Source organism: Benincasa hispida, chromosome 12 (genome assembly GCF_009727055.1).
Source record: "Benincasa hispida cultivar B227 chromosome 12, ASM972705v1, whole genome shotgun sequence".
Lineage (NCBI taxonomy): Eukaryota > Viridiplantae > Streptophyta > Magnoliopsida > Cucurbitales > Cucurbitaceae > Benincasa > Benincasa hispida.
In genome coordinates this window covers 72,941,077-72,964,120 of record NC_052360.1, presented here as the reverse complement: position 1 = coordinate 72,964,120, position 23,044 = coordinate 72,941,077, and the positions used below count along the sequence as shown (strand labels likewise).

Here is a 23,044-nt window from a genome sequence, read left to right as displayed (position 1 = left end):
TTATGATTTGATTTTCAATATTTTAAGATTTTTTTATTACCATTGGAATAGGGATTCGAATTTTTTTAAACATTTTTCAAATCATATCCAAATTAGTTTAATATATATATATAATTATATATATATATATATATATATAATATATCTTCTTTGGTTAATTTATAATGATATAAAGTGCTTGTTTAAGAGATGTTTTGAAATTATTAAAATGACTTAAGCCAGATACAAAAATCACCATGAAATACTTATTTAATCACTAAAAAACTAATTTAATATTTAATTTTACATTTTTAAAATAATTTTTTATATCATCAAAATTGTTCGGGATGATTAAAAGAATATTTCTAATTTTAACCATTTCAGACTAATTTCCAAAACATAAAAAAAATATGTCAATTCGAGGGGGCGTGATTAAGGACAAAATAGGCATTATGGAAAAATTAAGGATAAAAGAGGGAAGTTAAAAAATTATTCTCTCGTAACCCTTTTCATATACAGATATAATATATATATATATAGTGAGATTTTCAAAAATAGAAAAATAAAGAAAAATATTTACACAAATAACAAAATTTAATAATAGTTGTAATAGACATTGTTAACAATGTTTATCACTGATAGAAAACTGATAGAAGTCTATCCGCATCTATTAGTGATAGAAAGTAATACAGTTTATTACTGATAGACACTGATAGAAGTCTATCACTGTCTTTCAATGATAGAAATGGATAGAAATCTATCATTAATAGAGGTTGATAGAAATCTATCAGTGTCTATCAGTGATAAAAACTGATACAAGTCTATAATTGATAGATGTTGATAGAAATCTATCGTGTCTATCAAAATATAATATATATATATAATATATAATATATATATATATATTGCTATTTACATAAATAATCTGAAAGTTAAAATATTAATTAACAAATTAATCAGATTAATTAACTTAAACTTAACTACTTATCCAATGTAAACTACCAAGTGAAAGAAAGAATGAGCTCTCACATTTGGTTTTGCTTCTTAGAATCACTTGCACAATTACTTAAAAATTATCAACAAAAGTGTAACTTTAACTGGTATAGTGTTCATACTATTAACCTCATGGTTTAAGGTTCAATTCCCCATCTTACACTTCAATTATAATACCCTAAAAAAATTACTTGAAAATTTAAACTTTCATTTGATAAATTTTTTATTTTTGGTTGACGTCAAGTATGTTTTATCAATCTCAAGATTAAAATATTCCATCTCTCCATCTTATTAATTGTAAAATTAAATAAAAAACTGTTTTTTGTTTTTTAATATTAAATTTAAAAACACAGTTTTACTTAAAGTTTTATTTATTTTGTTATTTACTTTTTTGAAAAGAAAAAATTGATGTATTCTCATATACATTTGCATGTGTATTTTTTTATTTTTAATGAAATTTAACTTTGGGATGATTTGGATGAAATGTTAAGTTCTAAAAAGTAAAACAAATTTCTGCAATATTATTTTGATATTTCTTATTTAATTAGTTTTATTTTGGAAGTTGAATTTCTTAATATATCATTAATTAAATTAATACCAATTGTATCACTTAATCAACTTTTTTTACCGAGCTATTTTTATTTGGTAAGTTCTACAAAATGTTACCATATCTGGTTCTATAAACGTCAAGAAAAAAAAGAGTTTATTGTCTATGTATATATTTAATATTTATAATCACTACCAAAAACTTGGGTTAAATAACTCTTCAAATTTGTAAATTTTGTTAAAGAGTTTTTGTGTTGACAGTATTTTTAAGGTTGTGGTGGTTTTTGTTCTTTGAGATGTCTTTCAAGTCGTTGTTTGGTTGTTGATTTTGTTGAATATATTTTTCTTTATTTGAAAAAAATCTATGAATTATCCTAGAAGAACTCTACAAATTATGGAATGAGGTTGCCTTTTCTCTCTTGCTCCGCCGGATATATTTAGGGTGTGGTGTTCTCTTTTAGGGTTAGCCATTTTGGAAAAGAAATTGTTTTCGTTGTGTTAGATATTGTCGTAGGTGAATTCAAGAGTATCAATCTGTAGGCTATAAAGTTATTCGTGAGTGTTGAGCTTGAGGTGAAATTGAGATCTTGTTAAAATAATCCATTACATATTGTGAAAGGATACATACACTTAGGGGAGTCTAAGTCTATCAAGTGAAGTGTTCTTCATTTGAAATCATAAAGATAGATGTTGAAGAGAGAGTCTTCTACTTAGGGGAGCTTAACTTTTCCATTACTAATATACTTATACTTTAACTGTTTTCATTGTGCAAGATGTTGTCGCTGGTGAACTCAATAGTATCAATATGTAGGCTATAAAGTTATTTGTGAGTGTTGATCTTGAGATGAAAGTGGGATCTCGTTGAAATCATCCATTACATATTGTGAAGAGATTCACACACTTAGGGGAATCTAAGTCTACCAAGTGAGGTGTTCTTCATTTGAGATTAGAAAGATAGATGTTGAAGAGGGAGTCTTCTATCTAAGGGGAGCCTAACTTTTCAATCATTAATATACTTAGAGGAGTCTAAGTTCTATTGAGAGGAAGTCACACAGTTAGGGGGAGCCTAAGTGATCTTTCACTAAGTTAGGCTTTACGTGTATCACTGTAATTGTCATTTATTTACATATAAGTACAACGTTATAATTGTTTAACTTTCTATTAATATCTTTCTCGAGTACACTATCCCCCGAACGTAGGTGGTATTGCATCGAACTGGGTTACCAAACCATGTGTTCTGTCTTTTACTATTTGTGTCTTTGTTTCACTTATTGTTGTTGGGATTACTATGACATTATATGTAACAAGTTACATCGTAGCCAGATAATCCTTATTTCAAATTTCATTATATATATGTACATATACACACACGTATATGTATGAATGTGTATATATATATACGCATATGTATGTATGTAAATATATATATACGTGTATGTATGTAAATATACATACGTATGTATGTACGTATGTATATATATATATATATATCGCTATTCTCGTTTAACATTACAAGAGTATGATAGGCAATAAGTGAAACTTATGGCAAAGATTTGGATCTTTTATATTTGGTAGAATAGGTAATTTTCAAAATTTTCTTATGGCTAGATAATAACTCCCTCTTAGACGAGTCACTTAAGGAGCGTTTCGCACGCGATAAATGTAGAGAGTTGAATTGAGTTTAGTTGGTAATTATTGTCTGAGGAGTTAAATTATCTGGAAAGTTAAATTGTCTATGTTTGAGGTACAGAGTTGAGTTGAGTTGGTATTATTGTCTATGTTTGGGATGTTGAGTTGATTTGAGTCTGAAAGTCTGTGTTTGGGATGCAGAGTTAAGTTGGATATTTGGTGCAATTTTGTACATGATTTTTTTTTTGTTGATTAATTTTCAACTTTGACCCTAATTTTAAATAGAATCTCTTCGCACTCTAAGTGTTTCTGTCTTGGATCGAGTTTGAATCTTCTTCCCAAATAGCAAATGTCTTTTCTTCGGCCTCTTTTCCAGCAAGAAAGGATTTTCAAAGCTAGCAGCTGACTATCAATCAGTTATGGGCGAAGTTTCTAACCTGATACACCTATTTCGATTAATCTTATGAAAAAAAAAAAAAAAAAAAACTCTAACTTTTTTTTTTCAATTGGTAAAACATAACATATTATTTTCAACATATTCATGTACTAAACACAAAATCTTCAATCCACTTTTTTCCAACATAACATATTCTTTCCAACTTCCAATGCTTATGGTTTAAGGGTTCTCATGCAACTCTGTTGGGTGCAGATTTATATTTAAAATGGTCCATTGATTATTTTTAAAACGGTCTGTTTCGATGCAAAAAGGCGAGGCCTTCAGTAGTTCGTGATACATAGAATTCATTTTTCTAATTCCCACTTCATTTTTCTCTCCTCCTTCATCTTAGCTTTTCGAGCAGTGAGTTTAGAAAGAGTGTACGTTCCGATCGGTAACGGTGTATTTTTAATCGGTTTTCATTTGGCTGTTTTATCCTGGGGACGATGTGGCAATTTTCAGACCTGCTTGCACACTTAGGCAGAGCCGGGAAACGTCTTAAAGAGAGCGAGCTCCGCGACTCAACCTATAATGAGTTTCTGTTTTACAGGTTTTGCTCTTTGCTTGACCATCATGCCTTGACGATTTACAGTTCGTCGTTCTGAGGGCCCTGCCATTTCCAACAATTTTAAGACGTTTCAACATCATCAATGGCCCTCAGTAGCAACAATGAGATATTTTACCTCAACTGTCCATTCCGGTTCGAAGGAGCGAACTTCAAACGGTGAAAGCAAAAGATGTTGTTCTTCCTCACCGTCAAGAAAGTTGTCGAAGCTTGTACCAGCGCTAAGCTCATCGTCCCTTTAAAAGAACCAACTGAACAACAGATAAAAGAAGCTGCTGACTGGGAGGAGAAAGACTTTCTATGTAAGAATTTCATTTTAAATTGTTTGACTGATGATCTGTATGATTACTATAGTACAATGAAGACAACGAAGGAGGTCTGAGATGCCCTGCAAAAGAAGTATAACACCGAGGAGGCCGGGTCGAAGAAATATGCGGTTAACCGTTATCTCAAGTTCCAGATGGATGATAACTTCGTGGAGGCCCAATCCCATGAACTCCAGAAGATAGCCCACGAGACAATTACTGAAGGTATGCCTCTAGATGAACAATTCCAAGTTGCTGTTATTATTGATAAACTGCCCCCCTTGTGGAAGGACTTTAAGAACACTTTGAGGCATAAGTCCAAGGAGTTCTCCTTGGAGAGTCTTATAACCCAGCTAAGGATCAAAGAGGAAGCCCGAAAGCAGGACTAGAGGGAGGAGGTGAATGCAGTACCTTACCTAGGAAACCCGCCTCTGCCGTGGTAAAACCTGACAAAAAACCTAAGGGGACAAAGAGGAAAGGTCAGAACCATGGCTTCAGCAACCACAACCAACAGAAAAAACATAAGCTCTCTTCAGGAGAAACAATACAGTTTCTTTGCTTTAATTGTAATAAACCTGGGCACATGGCTAGGAACTGTAGGAACAGGCGTCATCCTGTTGGTCAGGCGAACCTGACAGAAGAACCGTTAGTCGCCATGATCACAGAAGTAAATGTGATCGGTGGTTGTGAAGGGTGGTGGATAGACACTGGCGCGACGTGCCATGTCTGTCACGACCTTAGTCTATTTAAAACTTATACTGAAACTAAGGATAAGNTTTTCTTCGGCCTCTTTTCCAGCAAGAAAGGATTTTCAAAGCTAGCAGCTGACTATCAATCAGTTATGGGCGAAGTTTCTAACCTGATACACCTAAATGGGTCATTCTTATGATAAAAAAAAAAAAAAAAATCTCTAACTTTTTTTTTTCAATTGGTAAAACATAACATATTATTTTCAACATATTCATGTACTAAACACAAAATCTTCAATCCACTTTTTTCCAACATAACATATTCTTTCCAACTTCCAATGCTTATGGTTTAAGGGTTCTCATGCAACTCTGTTGGGTGCAGATTTATATTTAAAATGGTCCATTGATTATTTTTAAAACGGTCTGTTTCGATGCAAAAAGGCGAGGCCTTCAGTAGTTCGTGATACATAGAATTCATTTTTCTAATTCCCACTTCATTTTTCTCTCCTCCTTCATCTTAGCTTTTCGAGCAGTGAGTTTAGAAAGAGTGTACGTTCCGATCGGTAACGGTGTATTTTTAATCGGTTTTCATTTGGCTGTTTTATCCTGGGGACGATGTGGCAATTTTCAGACCTGCTTGCACACTTAGGCAGAGCCGGGAAACGTCTTAAAGAGAGCGAGCTCCGCGACTCAACCTATAATGAGTTTCTGTTTTACAGGTTTTGCTCTTTGCTTGACCATCATGCCTTGACGATTTACAGTTCGTCGTTCTGAGGGCCCTGCCATTTCCAACAATTTTAAGACGTTTCAACATCATCAATGGCCCTCAGTAGCAACAATGAGATATTTTACCTCAACTGTCCATTCCGGTTCGAAGGAGCGAACTTCAAACGGTGAAAGCAAAAGATGTTGTTCTTCCTCACCGTCAAGAAAGTTGTCGAAGCTTGTACCAGCGCTAAGCTCATCGTCCCTTTAAAAGAACCAACTGAACAACAGATAAAAGAAGCTGCTGACTGGGAGGAGAAAGACTTTCTATGTAAGAATTTCATTTTAAATTGTTTGACTGATGATCTGTATGATTACTATAGTACAATGAAGACAACGAAGGAGGTCTGAGATGCCCTGCAAAAGAAGTATAACACCGAGGAGGCCGGGTCGAAGAAATATGCGGTTAACCGTTATCTCAAGTTCCAGATGGATGATAACTTCGTGGAGGCCCAATCCCATGAACTCCAGAAGATAGCCCACGAGACAATTACTGAAGGTATGCCTCTAGATGAACAATTCCAAGTTGCTGTTATTATTGATAAACTGCCCCCCTTGTGGAAGGACTTTAAGAACACTTTGAGGCATAAGTCCAAGGAGTTCTCCTTGGAGAGTCTTATAACCCAGCTAAGGATCAAAGAGGAAGCCCGAAAGCAGGACTAGAGGGAGGAGGTGAATGCAGTACCTTACCTAGGAAACCCGCCTCTGCCGTGGTAAAACCTGACAAAAAACCTAAGGGGACAAAGAGGAAAGGTCAGAACCATGGCTTCAGCAACCACAACCAACAGAAAAAACATAAGCTCTCTTCAGGAGAAACAATACAGTTTCTTTGCTTTAATTGTAATAAACCTGGGCACATGGCTAGGAACTGTAGGAACAGGCGTCATCCTGTTGGTCAGGCGAACCTGACAGAAGAACCGTTAGTCGCCATGATCACAGAAGTAAATGTGATCGGTGGTTGTGAAGGGTGGTGGATAGACACTGGCGCGACGTGCCATGTCTGTCACGACCTTAGTCTATTTAAAACTTATACTGAAACTAAGGATAAGAATATTCTGTTGAGAGATCACCACTCCACGAAAGTTGCTAGAACCAGCGAGGTGGAACTAAAGTTTAACTCTGGGAAGACCCTCACGTTGAAGGAAAACCATTTAAAATGAAATTCTTACATAAAAGTAGCTGTTGACTGGGAGGAGAAAGACTTTCTATGTAAGAATTTCATTTTAAATGGTTTGACTTATGATCTGTATGACTACTACAATACACTCTGGAGATACGAAAGAATTTGGTTTCAAGCTATCTCCTTAATAAAGTCGGGTTTACTCAAACTATAGGGGCAAACCTATATACCCTTACCAAAAATAATGTATTTGTAGGGAAAGGGTATGCAATTGAGGGAATGTTCAAATTAAATCTAGACCTTAATAAAATGAAATCTTCTGTGTATATGCTGTGTTCTATGAATATTTGGCATGCTAGACTCTGTCATGTGAATAAGAATTTAATTAATAACATGATTAGGCTGGAAATGATACCTAAGTTATCCACGAATGATTTTGATAAACGCGAGTATTATAGTCAGGCTAAAATTACTAAAACTCCGCATAAATCTATACTTAGGAGTTCTGAGCCTCTAGATTTGATTCATTTTGATGTCTGTGAATTTGATGGCATATTGGCTAGGAACGGTAAAAGATATTTCATTACTTTTATTGAGATTGCTCTGATTTTACTTTTGTATACCTGCTGAAAAACAAAAGTGATGCTTTTGATGCCTTCAAACTTTTTGTTTCTAAAATAGAGAATCAGTTTAATAGAAAAGTTAAAAGACTTCGTAATAATAGGGGAACCGAGTACGATTCAGACATTTTTAATGAATTCTTTAACTCACATTGAATAATATAAGAAAAGACCGCATCTTATTCTCCTGAAATGAACGAAAAAGCCGAAAGGAAAAATAGAACTTTAACTGAGCTAGTAGTTGCTATTTTACATAGTTCAGGTGCCACGTCTTATTGGTGGGGTGAAATCATCCTTACCGTGTGTTATGTCCTAAATAGAATCTCAGAATCGAAAAATAAAACTTCACCTTACAAAATTCTCAAGAATAAGAAACCAAACTTGTCCTACTTTAGAACATGGGGTTGTTTAGCCTTTGTAAGAATTCCTGACCCAAAAAGGAGAAAGCTGGCTAGTAGAGCTTATGAGTGTGTCTGTATAGGTTATGCCTTAAATAGTAAATCCTACAGGTTCTATGATCTAGTGAATCAAGTGATCATTGAGTCAAATGATGCCGACTTCTTTGAAGATAGATTTCTTTTTAAATCAAGGAATAGTGGGGGCTCTAGTTCAAGTGGTATAACCCTAGTTAGAAATCCTAACCTTAGAGAGGAAACTGACCCAGAACCTAGAAGAAGCAAAAGAGCTAGAACCACCAAAGATTTCGGAAATGACTTCCTGACCTACAATATAGAAGAAGACCCTAAAGATCTAAGAGCTGTCTTATCCTCAGTAGATGCCAACCTATGGCAAGAAGCCATAAATGATGAGATTGACTCAATTGAGTCAAATAGGACTTGGCACTTAGTAGATCTACCCCTAGGATGTAAGGCAATAGGGTGCAAATGGATCTTAAGGAGGAAACTTAGACTTGATGGGATTGTCGACAAATTTAAAGCCAGATTAGTAGCGAAGTGCTTTAGACAGAGAGAAAACATAGACTTCTTTGACACCTTCTCCCCTTTCACTATAATTACCTCTATCCGTGTCATGTTCTCTCTCGCTGCCTTTTATAACCTCGTAGTATATCAGATGGATGTAAAAACTGCTTTCCTAAACAGTAAACTTGAAGAAGAGATTTACATGGAACAATCTGAGGGTTTTATTGTCCATGGTTAAGAAAATAAGATGTGTAAATTAGATAAATCTCTCTATGGACTAAAACAAGCTTCTAAGCAATGACATGAAAAATTTGACAACCTTATCCTATCTAAAGGTTTCAAGGTCAATGAAAGTGACAAATGCATCTACCATAAGTCTGATAATAACCTCTGCACTATCTTGTGTCTATATGTAGATTATTTATTGATCTTTGGGTTGAACTTGCACGTCATAAATGATGGAAAATCAATATTGAGTGCGAACTTTGACATGAAAGACTTGGGAGAAGCTAGTGTAATCTTAGGCATAAAAGTAAATAGGTCTGAAAAGGGAATTTCTTTAGATCAATCTCATTATATAGAAAAGATTCTAAAGAAATATAATTACTTTGAGTGTAAACCAGCTTGTACTCCTTATGACCCTAGTGTCAAGTTGTTCAAGAATACTGGTGACAGTGTTAATCAATCTAAGTATGCGAGCATCATAGGCAGTCTTAGATACGTTGTCGACTACGCTAGGCCTGACATAGCTTATGCTGTAGGATTACTTTGCAAGTTTACAAGCAGATATAGTAAAGAGCATTGGAATGCTATAGAAAGGGTCATGAGATACTTAAAGAAAACCCAAAACCTAGGATTACATTATCAAAAGTTTTTCATTGTCCTGGAAGGGTTCAGCGATGCTGATTGGAACCCTCTTTCGGATAATTCAAAGGCTACAAGTAGCTATGTCTTTAATATAGCTGGCAGAGCTGTCTCTTGGAAGTCCAAAAAACAGACTATTTTAGCCCAATCTACGATGGAGTCAGAAATGATAGCATTAGCGACAGCTAGTGAAGAAGTAGGCTGGCTTAGAAGTCTGCTATCAGAGATTCCCTTATGGGAAAAGTCGTTTACCAGCCATATTGATCCATTGCGATAGTACTGCAGCAATCGTAAAAGTTCAGAACCGTTACTACAACAGAAAGAAATGTCAAAACGTCATAAGCACAGTACCATTAAAGAGTTTCTCACTACTGGTGCAGTTAGAGTGGATCACATACTGACTGATGAAATTTGGCAATCCTTTGACGAAAGGTTAGCCAGAGAAAAGGTTTTCAGAACCTTAGAAAGGATGAGACTCATGCCTATCGAAAAATGAATCATAGTGAGGAAAACCCAACCTGTAGACTGGAAATCCCAAAAAATAGGTTCAACGGATAATAACTGATCACGAGTGATATATAGTGAATCATGCTAAACCAAAACACAGAGTTCTATTCCTATGACTTAAAGTCTGAGCATGATATCCTGAAGCGTAAGAAGGTTGAACTCAGTTCTTATTGAGATCTATACTTGATGGAAAAGTGGGATAGCTAGCTATAGGAGTACCCTTGATTAAGACTCCACCTGTGTGAATGTGGAAGTGAGGGCTGCTTCCTATGGAGTTTTTAGGCAAACTCTCTAGAGCATTCACTAAATCGGGATTCACGTGCTAGGTCTTAAAAGCACGGGCTTTCGTACTACACCCTAATGACACTCTGTGTGAGATGCTGTTAATGCTAGAATTCAAAACTTTCGTATTACATAAACTGAGAAATCATCCATAAAAATTTAGATTGATTCTTCCAGATAGTCAGAGAAGATGGCCATCATGCACCTCTAAAAGGTGCTAGGGGTGTTACGTAGCCGAAAGGGCATGCCAGAAGGCTAATGTCCCATATGGGTAGGAAAAGGTTATTTTCTCTTGATCCTCAGGTGCAATCATGATTTGATTGTACCTTGTATAGTCATCCTGAAAGCAGAAGAAGTTATTCCCTGTTAATCTATCTAGCATCTGATGTATAAAAGGTAGGAGGAAGTAGTCTTCCTTTGTTGCTATGTTAAGCTTTTTATAGTCCATACAGATCCTCCATCCCATGACCGTGCATGTAGGGATAAGTTCATTGTTTTGATTAGGGACTACAGTGATACCGTCTTTTTTGGGAAGGCATTGTATAAGGCTTACCCATTTACTATCTATAATGGGAAAGGTAACCCCTGCGTCCCAACCACTTAATGATTTCTTTCTTTACAACTTTCTTTATCGAAAGATTGAGCCTGTGTTGATGTTCAATAGATCTATCCTCCATTTTCGATTATGCATTCAATAGGAGGGGCTAATTCCCCTGATATCTACTAGGGTACATCCTATCACCGTAATATACTTCTTCAAAATCTTTAAAAGAGCATCTTTGTTTTTTTTAGAGGGTGTGTTTGAGATAATGACAGGTAGAGTGTCATGTTCACTGAGAAACACATACTTTAAATGAACAGGGAGCGCTTTTAATTCCAAATATAGAAGATTGCTCGAGTGAAGGCTTGATCTAGCTTTCTCAATTTTCTAAGCTCAGGGGCTCAAAATTCCTCTGAATTTCTTTTATCGCATAACATGATTCAAGCTACTGAGCGTTCATCTCGTCTTTCTCTTTTTCCATTGCCTTATTGGTTTCAGATTCAAGCTTGTAAGGCCAATCTTCTTCCAACTCAATTGCATGGCATGCATTGGATTTATCAGGATATTTCATCGCTTTGAGAATGTTAAACTTCATTTTCTGGTCATTTACCTGCATGGTGATCTCTCCTGTGAATACATTGATTTGAGTCCTTCTTGTGGATAAAAAAGGTCTTCACAAAATGATGGGTACATCCTTATCAACTTCGTAGTCTAATATTATGAAGTCGGTAAGTAGAATAAATTTATCCACCTTCACTAATGCATCTTCCAATTTCCTTCCAAATGCACTAATAAACGGTCTGCCAATTGCAATGACCGTTGTGGGTGCAAGTTTTCCTATTCCCAATTGCTTAAACACCGATAATGATATAAGATTGATAGTAGCTCCAAGTCGCATAGGACTTACCCTATGTAGACTCCTTCAATTGAACAAGGAATAGTAAAACTTCTCGGATCTTTCATCTTAGATGAAACATTCTCTTGTATAATGGAACTACACTCTCGTGTCAATGCTACATTTTCATGGCTACCCATCCTTCTTTTCTTTGAGAGAATATCTTTACATTTTTTTGCATAAGATGCCATTTGTCCCAACGCCTTAATTAGTGGAATGTTGATATGAATTTGTTTCAACACTCTAAGAAAATGTTGAAATTTCCCTTCATCATTCTTTTTTCTCAATCGTTGCGGATAGAGAGGGTTATGTACTTCTGACGCATTCGAAGTTGAAGTTTCCTCAGCTGAATCTCTGCGTTCCTCTAGACTTTCATGCGATGGAGTTTGTGTACTTGAAGTTTGCGTTGGATGTCTGTCAAGCTGTTGATATGAAGGTTGTCCATGCACTCATGGATAAATTTGCTGATTGTATTTTCTCTTTTCTGATCTTCTTTCATTGTCCAACTATTTCTCAATGTCACTGTGTGACATTGTTCTTTACCTGAACTTCCTGCATTACGAGGAACTTCAGTATTACTTGGTAGTGATCCTTGTGGTCTGCTTTTCAATTCTCCAGCGATCTGCCCATTTGAAATTCAAGATTTCGAATGGGGGATGCTTGACTTTGCATGATCGCCTCATTTTTTTGGATGTATTCTTTTAACAGATTTTCTAGAGGTGAAGAAGTTGTTGGTTGTTACAATGAGCTTGACACCTGTTGGTGTCCATTCTGTCCTTGATAGAACCTAGGTGGTCTATCTCTAGGGGCACCATGATGGTTGGTGTGTACTTACTGATTTCCACCCTAAAAAAAATTTGGGTGATTTTCATCAACCAGGGTTGTAGATGTTCAAAAACGGGTTATTCTTGACAAAGCAAATAGATTGTTAGTTATGCAGGCGTAGCTTGAATGAGTGAGCTTCTTCGCATATAACTCAACTCTCATTAGCCACCTGAGTAACCACATTCACTTGCCCATTTCTGATGCCATTTTTTGTCATTGTCATTTTTTGCAACAAATTGGTCATCGTATTCACCTGTCGTTCTTTTCTTCCTTTGTCGTTCGATCTTGAGTCATATTTGTTCTCCTTTCAGTCTTCATGGTTCCTTGAAATGCGAACAAGGATGTTTTTGGCTTCAACATAAGTTTTATCCAATAAACCGTCCACAGTGGCAGCATTTGTAGTAGTTTAAGATGCTTCATTCAGCCCATCATAAAAAATATCCATTTGTAAACAGTCAGGGAGTCCATTATATGGACAATTTCTCACTAGCCTTTTGAACCTCACCCCTGCATCGTTTAATGTTTCATTATCTTTATGTTGAAAATATGAGATTTCCCTTCTCCTTTTTTGCGTTTTCTATAGGTAGGAAATATTTCTTCGCAAATATTTTCATGACTTACTCTCATTATGTGATTTCACCGGGTTCAGATGAATAAGCCCACTTCCTGGCATCTTCACATAGTGAAAATGGAGATAAAGTTAGACTAATTTCTTCAGGAATAATGTTGGAGAATACGAACGTGTTGCATATTTCAATGAAACTTCTCAAATGAGCATGAGGGTCTTCGCCTGGTCTTCCTCCAAATTGTCCAGCTATTTGGATCATCTGAAGTATGACAGGTTTCACTTCAAATTTGTAATCGTCTAATGTTGGAAGTATAATTCCAGGTGAGAAATCATATAAGATAACGAAACATAATCTTTAATTGGTCTATTGTGATCATTGGCTTGGAGAATGGGGTTGGCAAGAGCAATCACTTAGTCATCTCCATTGTCTCTTACGTTGATTTTCACATTTGGCTCTCTAAGATTTTTTTGTTGAGATGTCATTTTCCTAGCCCTATTTCTTTGTCTTCTTTCCTTATTCATTCTTCTTCTTCTTTGAAAAGTCCACTCAATTTCTGGGTTGTATAATGGTTCGAGCATTGATCCTTCGCTCATAAAATCTTTGTACCTCTTTCACAAATAGAGATACAATATGTCAGCTCTTGAGACCTATGAAAATAAAAAGCAATAATTTAGCATAGCTTTAGTTACCACAATTCTCGACAATGACGCCAAAAACTTGATGTGTTTCTATAGATGCAATAAAATGATTCTATGCTTGGTCTCTTTAATTATGTAAACGCATTGTTTTTTCTAATCAAACGTAAGTATAAGTTTAACTAGAGTCATGGTAAATCTAGGATCGAACTCAGGGATTGCTTTCTAAAGATGCAACTTTTTTGTCAATAATGCGAATGATTGGTTCTATTCTATCACTATTACTAAAATGCATGAAAAGGGATGGGATGAGTACTGCAAGATGTGGAGAGAAATGTAAAATTCTAATGAATGAAATAGGGTTGATAAAATATCTACTAACACTTCTTAGCAAAGCATATACCATGCGTTCAAGCAACTTACTCATAAACACAAGCTACACTTCTGAGTGCGTTCAGTCACAATATCCTATTTCTAGGACATATTTGATGAGTATTTAATGCAAAAGACGTATCTTTATGTCTAAAGGTATTTCTTTTCTTGTTTAATGAGATCTAAGATCACTTTCTTTTTCAAACAGTGATTAGTTCTATTTAGAGCAATTTGTCAATTTGATCAAAATAGTTTATAAAGCACACATTAAACAAGTTGAACGACAGTATATGATCTACTTAGTACATCTTAGTTTCATTTTTCTCAACCCACTGTGAAATTAGTTGTTCATACTTGGTAAAAGGAAGATGGATAGACAAGAATATGTGATGGCATTCATATTAGTAATGGAAATTTCTCAATATTATACAACAATACAAATATTAATGAAAATACAAAACGAAAGACAAGGATACAGAGTCAAGTCATCAGATGCAATTTCTTACATCTACTGACTTCTTTGAATGACTGCTTCACGTTGGTTATGGGGTTGATGTTTTTCTTCTTCTTCTACAAGTGGAAATCTTGAGCTCTCACTCAAGATTTCTCAAATGGAAAGCTTAGGAGGAAATTATCTAGGGGAAGGAATAAAGAACTTTTGCAGAGCTTCGCCAACTTTTTGGGTTGTTTTTGGATAGAAATCTTGTGGCTATTTATAGGTGTGGATGAGGAGTTTTCACATATATCACTAATAATTGTGCTGACACCAAGCATTAATTTCCATACCCTGTCGTGCCGCATTCTTCACGTCAGGAGTTAATTGGCTCTATCGCGAACCTTTCACGTTAGCTACCAACTTTGATCATTTTGATTTGACCTCCACCGTCCATGCGCCGGTTGTATTTAATGTTATGTCTCCTCTTATCGCATTGAACTTATGTGATTCTATTTTGGGCGTTAGTATTTTCCATGTGCTCAGGCGACAACAGTTGCTTCATCACTTTATTTTATTTAGATTTTTGCGTTCAAAAAACTCAAATTTTTATAATTTACAAGGATTATGAACTTTTGCATGCTAATGATCGCATAATGTAATTAATTGCATGATTTCTTTTTAAGCTAACACATTTTCTATGATTTTTCCTAATTGTTTTAGATAAAAGAAGTAAAATAGCTTATATTTCTACAAGTTATCAATGATCCACATATATGTCAACTATATACATGTTTTAAGTTACATAAAATAACCTTGGATCTTAATTTATTGGATTGAACTAATGCAGTCTAAATGTTAATAAAATACCTCTTATTATATATATATATANAAAATAGATACATTCAATGACATTTCAATCTGGCACCAGTGACATAATAATACCGCTCCTATTTGTATTGTAAAAAACAAAGAAATAAAGAAGAGGTAAAACAGTCTTCCTCACAATATCCATACTATGACTAGCCACCAAATTCAACAATAGAAAATAAAAATAAGAAGACTCAAAACTAGAAAAATGAGAAAAATATTGACAAGGCTCGTGATATATAAGGAAAGAATAAACAAAAATGGGAGGTTTTTCTAGGAAACTTTATCTCTTGAAATTTTCGTCAACGTCAGGCATAAATCCTTCCTCACTCTCACAAACCGATTCTTTGGTTGACTCTACTTGACAAGGTTCATAAGGGAGAGACTGATCAACGATGGAAAACTTTCTATGAATGATATACTTGGCATTTCAACCTCAACTTTAATCTCTTGAACTTCCTACATAAATTAGGCACAAATTGTCTCTCAATCACACAACCTCATCTTGAATTGATTCAAATCCCTCCAATTCATCCTCACCATCAAAGTAAATAACCCTAGGTCCCTCTACCTTAGTGGCATCAGAAGTATTCTCCTCACTCAAGGCTCTAAGTGTATCAACTATCAAACTAAGTTGATTAACAATCCAGTTTAGGACAGCCTCATTCTTTATCACTTAAGCTTCTACCCTAGCCAACCGCTTTCTCTCTCTCTTCTCTAATGAAATCTCCACCTTAAACTCTAAGAGATATCCTTTTAACATGTCTTCTATAGAAGGTTTTGATACGTTGTAAATGTGACGAAATAATGGTATGCGATTGCGGTGATGAATTATGCGTTGCACATGCAAGTTTTCCTCGTAAAACCCAAGTATAAATCTCACTGGGTTTCCTGGTAAGTCCAGGGTCGAACATAGGGACTATTGAGATACTATGCGACAATAAAATTGATTCCTTTGCGGTGGCAAAAACAAACAAGTTAATTGGTGTTTTGTTTAACTATAAATCTTATGCAACAGATTTGAGTAAAGAGTTGATGAAATCGAGAATACAATGAGTATATGATGAACGGGTTGAGAAGGGATTTAGCTAACACTTCCTAAGATTGCGTTCGAGTTATGCGATCATGCTACACACACACAATAACATGTCATCTCTCAATGCAAATCCCGGCTATTGATTGCGATGCCCTATATCAGATTCATCATTGCATTCATTTGACTTTGTAGGGATTTAATGGCCCCATTGTTTGCGTCACCTTCTCGAATTTTAAGTCGTTGATCGCTTTCCCTCCAAACTTCATGGTTCTTCGAAATGCAATCAAGGATATTTTTAGCCTCATCATATGTTTTGTCAAGCAGACCTCTAGCTACTACCGCATTAGCGGCCGTCTACGATGCAGGGTTCAAACCGTGTTAAAATATTTCCATTTGGAGACAGTCAGTTAAGCCATTGTGCAGAAAATCTTGCACTAGTCTCTTAAACCTCGCCCACGCATCACTGACCAATTCATCAATTTCCTGTTCAAAATTTGTAATCAACTTCCTCCTTCTTATGTTCTCGGTAGGGGGGAAGTATTTCTTCATGAACTTCTCTACTACTTGTTCCCAAGACTTTATCTCCCCTGATTCGAGAGAATAGGTCCATTTCCTTGCTTGGTTGTACAGCGAAAATGGGAACATCGTTAGTCGAACTTCTTCAGCTGAGATGTTTGGGAACACAAACATATTGAATATTTCAATAAAACTCTGGAGATGGGCGTACGGATCCTCGCCACGCCTTCCACCAAACTGTTCGGCCGTCTGAATCATCTGCAACATAACTGGCTTCATTTCAAACCTCAATCCGTTCAGAGCTGGCGTAGTGATTACTGAGGATAAATCATAAAGTTGGGTGATGCATAGTCCCGGATGGGTCTATTGCGGTCGTTCGCTAAAAGAATGGGGTTTGCCATGATATTATTCGCGTTTGCTGCTCTGTCTTCCGGTTGTTCCGCCATGTTGGGGTTTCTCTCTTGTTGTTGTTGGCGGTTGTTTCTTCGTCTTCTTCGAAATGTTCTTTCAATCTTTGGGTCGTAGTTGGGCTCAGGAACGTATCCTTCACTCATACGACACCCGCTTCTTCCTTTATCAAAAGAGAGGCAGTGCACAGAGGTCGAAAGCTGCAAAGAAAATAAAAAATTTACTGTTAGCACAATATGTACTGCTGTAGTACTCGGCAACGGCGCCAAAAACTTGATGCATTGTAAATGTGATGAAATAATGCTATGAGATTACGGTGATGAATTATGCGTTACACATGCAAGTTTTTCTAGTAAAACCCAAGTATAAATCTCACTAGGTTTCCTGGTAAGTCCAGGGTCGAACACATGGACTATTGAGATACTATGCGACAGTAAAATTGATTCCTTTGCGGTGGCAAAAACAAACAAGTTGGTTGGTGTTTTGTTTAACTATAAATCTTATGCGACGGATTTGAGTAAAGAGTTGATGAAATCGAGAATACAATAAGTATGCGATGAACGGGTTGAGAAGGGATTTAGCTAAAACTTCCTAAGATTGCGTTAAAGTTATGCGATCATGCCACACACACACAATAGCATGTCATCTCTCAATGCAAATGCCATAGTTCCTATTTCTAAGATGCATGCGATGAGGACTTATGTCTAAGCCTCTATTCTTATCTATGCGATGATGAATAATACACACATACACAAGGTGACCACATACTATCATATCCTATTTCTAGGGTGCATGCGATGCATAATAGCAAATAGAACTTATGTCTAAGTTTCTATCTCTTGCTTATGCGGTTCTAATCTGATTCTCTCAAGCCTAGATTCTAACCTGACTCTCTCAAGTCTAAGTTCTTTCTTTAAACTACTATCTCAAGTATCTCTAAAGGGTGAATGACACATACATAAGACAAGATGATCGCATAAAGTGAAGATCTTAGGTCATGCTAGCTAAGCACTTCTCAACCCATTCAAAAATTTAGCTACTCATGTGAAATGTAAAGAAATTGAACAGATGTTGCGATGAGAATTCAATTTTATAAATAAAGTCAGAATACAAAATAATAATGGAAAGTAAGGATAAGAAGCTCGGTAGCAATGTCTTGCTTCCCGTGGCTTTTACACTATCTTGTTACTCTACTCTTTCTAGAAGAATATCCTTGCTTTCACGAGTGTCGGCCCTCTCTCCCTTTTATAGCACTTCCCGGCAGTCTTTCGAGCTGTCCAAGAAAGTTCTCTCGGCGTCTTCTTCTCTTCGCTCGCCTCCACCTTCTAAGTATATGAATAACTACAGAATAACGACTATCTATTTGTATATGAACTATCTTCTATGTATGGAGAACTCCTTTATTGATGGTGGCTTTCGATATTTATAGAGCTCAAGGTGAAGAAGCTTTTCCCTCTAATGATTACAATGATGGGAGGTCATTAAATCTTCTGTCTGATGCGCCGATTAATGGTCACCGAAAAGTTTAATGTACTTGCTACAGTATGTCGTTAACGACTTGTCAACTAAATTCGGATTCGACCGTCCTTTCCGTCCCATCATGCTTTATTAAGCTTTCACCTTGATGCGCCGTCTTTATGAGGCCACCTTCTTGAACAACTTCTCGCGAGCACATACGATCACATTTGCGATCGCAATCTTTCTATGCGTGCGGACGCCTAATTCCTTGGATCGTAATTTATCTTGCGCCAACGCATTTTTCCTGCACAAAATAAATAAATTAGCTGCTTTTATGCATTGGGCGCATGCGATCGCAATATTCTCAGTTTACCGTTTTTGGACATAATTTTGTATATTTTTACCGTCGCATTCCCTCATTGTTTTACTTATTTGCACTGTAATAACGTGCATTTTTGCCCATTATCAGGTTTCTACTATATTGAGGTTGGATCGTAACTACCTTACTCACAGGAAGGATAAATTAATGGGTAAAGGTTAGGATTAAAGGGTAGTGGTGGTGTTGGACTTAAGTTGGGTTGACACCCTCTATAATGGCATATATAATTATTGAAATTCATAACATGCAAAACACTACAGTCAATCAACCAAGAAAAGACTAAAAAATTAAATAAAATAAAAGCAAAAAATAAACTAATGTACACCCTAAATTAAGATTAGTAAAATCTCTTAAATACTAAAAGAAAATCAAAAAGCCAATTCCCCGACAACATCGCCAAAAACTTGATGCACGCAAGTGAACACAATCAAGTTATAGTAAATTAAAACAACATAAAAGGCCAAGTATCATCCTCAGGGAATCTGGTTGATATTCTTTTAGCTATTCAGAGATCATTTTAATTTTATTTAGGGACCGAGTTGTGATGTAAGATAATGAAACTAATTAAGAAAGCAATAAAAGTGATCGAATATGAAGAATTATCAACTAAGAGATGTTTTAGAGAACAAATTTCATCAAAGGTATTATTAAACACAATTACTTGACTCTTGAATTAACTAACATAACCCTTAGATCTAGAAGTCTTTTATCCAAAATGAATCTCTTGAAAACAATATTTTCTTTTACTTAAACCCTAATAACTAATTGCTTGAAATTAGATGATTAAGCAAAGATTAGATCATGCATGCTAGTTGTGAACTCCTACCTATGAGGGTAGTCCTTTTATTTGCATGGGTGAGAGTGTCCAGATCGCCGACTCAGTAAGCCTACCATTTTGGGGATTCGTTTGATTGAAGAGTTGGGAACTCAGCTACACAAGATGGAATTCATTCCTTCCCCGATTAGGAGTAATTTGATAAATTTCTCCTTTATAATGCCTAAAAACACAGGGGCATTTACAATCAATCGAAAATGTAAACGAATTAAATCAAACCGAGGCTAACATCCACAAAAACACCATTAATCTGCACATCCACAACAATTTAACGATTAAACAGAGAAGATATGCACCCACCAAGAACGTATATGTAATTCGTTGCAACAATGAAATTAGAATATCAGAACCTAGCTCTGATACCAATTGAAGGAACTCTTAACAAAGAGCATCCATGAGCACATTCGGATCTTTCCGATTTCATTGTGACCAAAATACGATACATTCCAACAGACAATTATGCAAATTAACATTAATTAATGGCATGCCTCGAACAATAAAATACAAAGGAAAGAGTTCTCATACCAGTTGAAGACTCTCTTCAAACATCAGATTCTCCCACTAATGCACGACTGAAGAGAAGTTTTCGGCCAATTATCATATAATTAACCAATTTAATAATTAATGAATATAATCATATTATATTCTTACCTTATAGTTTGATATCACATATCTACTATAGTAATTTTTCCTCTTTGATATAAATCATATTTATGTCTAATTTCCTCCAAAACAATGTATCTCATACATTTAGCCAATTATATCATATATATAAACCAGTCCAGTTATATCATATATAATCGAACTCCCTCTTGTCAATTTGAACATTTCAAACTGACCCAAACACTGATTCTCGACTTTATCCAAGCTAGCCAGGGGACCTAATGGACACGTGGCTTGAAGCTCCAACGGTACGTGAATAGCTAACTAAACTCTTTAGCCACGAGATCCACCATCCGTTAACTTCTAGGAATTCCACTAAAGACAAACAACTGAACTCTTCTTACCACAAATATATTTGTGTGTCCATCGGATATAACCAATCATGAGTACGATGATCCTTCACTGATACTCGTAAGTACAGTTGGACCAATTTACCATTTTGTCCCTGTAGTTACATCTCACTCCTTAAGTACCACTGATTCCTCTAATGAACAATATAACATAGTCCAACTATGTGTTAACACCTCTCAGGCCAAGAGAAGGTGTGTGGCGCCACATCGCTCAAGACCTGGAATCAGCCCTTAAGGGAGCTATCTATCTACTTACCCCTGCCTCGGGGAAGGAGTGAATTCCATCTTTCGTAGCTGAGATCCTAGCTCCCAAATCAGTCGAATCTCCAAAATGTAGGTTTGAATCTGCGACCTGGCCACTAGCACCCATACAAATCAAGGGACCACCCTTAATGGAAGGAGTTCCCAACTCACTCAGGATTGAGGTCATGTTACCTATGGTCATCCTAGTGATGTGAAGTCTCAGTCATGAACGGTGTTATATAATGAGATGTTAACACTTCGTGGTCAGGTCTTATACAAACTCTTTGTATAGGACGCCATCGCTCGCATGTCCCCTATACGAATGATCTACATCAAACCATCTATGACAAGTCACTTGTGACCATTCCACAAAGCGAGTCGCATCTATAACGTTACTAGGATAAGGTTTCCCTCCTATATCCATATACTACAGACCATTTTGGTTATCACTCAAGACATGATTCACTTGCATGTCACTACATACATGCTTAAGTTACATATAGATAACCAGGGATTTTATGTTTATTGGTTTATGTTAAAGCAAATAAAACATACAACTGTGCAAAATCAAGATGTGAAGTAAATATCATATATTATACAACACAAGCGTTTGTACAAACTGTTTACAAACTATAGGACACGAGACTTTAGGGCATGAACCTTAACAATCTCCCACTTATCCTCAAGCGAAGTGGGGTGTACGTAAAATTAGTACAAAACAATAAACTAGGGCATAAAAGCCCAGTATAAGAAAATCACCCACTTGCTCTAGTCCAGCTGTGGGCGATCCTATAGACCCATGCTCCGTAAGTGACCCTTAAACATTGTAGCCATGAGAGCCTTCGTAAACGGGTCAGTAACATTGTGCTTCAAAGAGATCTTCATGACGATCACGTCCCCTTGATGCACTATCTCGCGGATCAGATGATACTTCTGCTCTATGTGTTTGTCGCGTCTATGACTCCTCGGCTCCTTGGAGTTTTCCACTGCCACACTATTATCACAATAAAGGGTAATGGGCCTAGACATATTTAGAACAACTTCCAGTTTTGTCAATAACTTCCTGAGCCAGATGGCCTTCTTAGTAGCTTCGCAAGTTACAACGTACTCCGCCTCCATAGTGTAGTCGGCGATGCACCCCTGCTTAGTGCTTTTCCATACTACAACTCTTCCCTTAAGAGTAAAGACTGACCCTGATGGGAACTTGTGAGAGTCCTTATCAATCTGAAAGTCAAAATCTGTGTATCTAGTAAGGATCAAATCCCTAGATCCATACACGAGCTTGTAGTTCCCCATTCTCCGAAGATACTTGAGAATGTTCTTCACTGCGGTACAGTGACCCTGGCTTGGGTTAGATCGATACCAACTGACTATGCCCATAGCATAGCAGATGTTTGGACAAGTACAGAACATCGCGTACATCAAACTGCCAACGAAAAACGCATATGGGACCTAACTCATCTCCTCAACCTCTTGAGGCGTCTTTGAACACATGTCCTTGGACAAAGTAACTTCATGCCTGAATGGCAGTAGCCCCCTCTTGGAGTCCTGCATCGAGTACTTGAGCAACATCTTGTCAATGTACGATACCTAAGACAGTGCTAGCACTTTGTTCTTACGATCCCGAAAGATCTATATACCTAGAACAAACTGAGCCTCTCCCATATCTATTGAAATTAGGTCGCTAGCCAGTTCTTAATTGCAGTCAGTAGATCTACATCATTCCCAATGAGTAGTATATCGTCTACATACAACACTAAGATAACTACTGAAGCATTGATGATCTTCTTGTAGAC

General features: G+C 36.3%; 1 protein-coding gene and 1 non-coding gene across 2 annotated transcripts; one reads left to right on the top strand and one right to left on the bottom strand.

Annotated features, from left to right (window-relative positions):
* Positions 1-11,206: 11,206 nt before the first annotated feature.
* Positions 11,207-11,659, bottom strand: LOC120067632. The gene is made up of 2 exons (XM_039019174.1): positions 11,453-11,659; positions 11,207-11,371 (listed from the first exon to the last, which is right to left on the bottom strand). The coding sequence occupies exons 1-2, from the start codon at positions 11,657-11,659 to the stop codon at positions 11,207-11,209; spliced, it is 372 nt and encodes a 123-aa protein (XP_038875102.1).
* A 5,146-nt stretch (positions 11,660-16,805) lies between these two features.
* On the top strand, positions 16,806-16,912 carry LOC120068646. The gene has a single exon (XR_005479282.1). It is a non-coding gene; the product is annotated as a small nucleolar RNA R71 (small nucleolar RNA).
* The last annotated feature ends 6,132 nt before the right edge of the window (positions 16,913-23,044 follow it).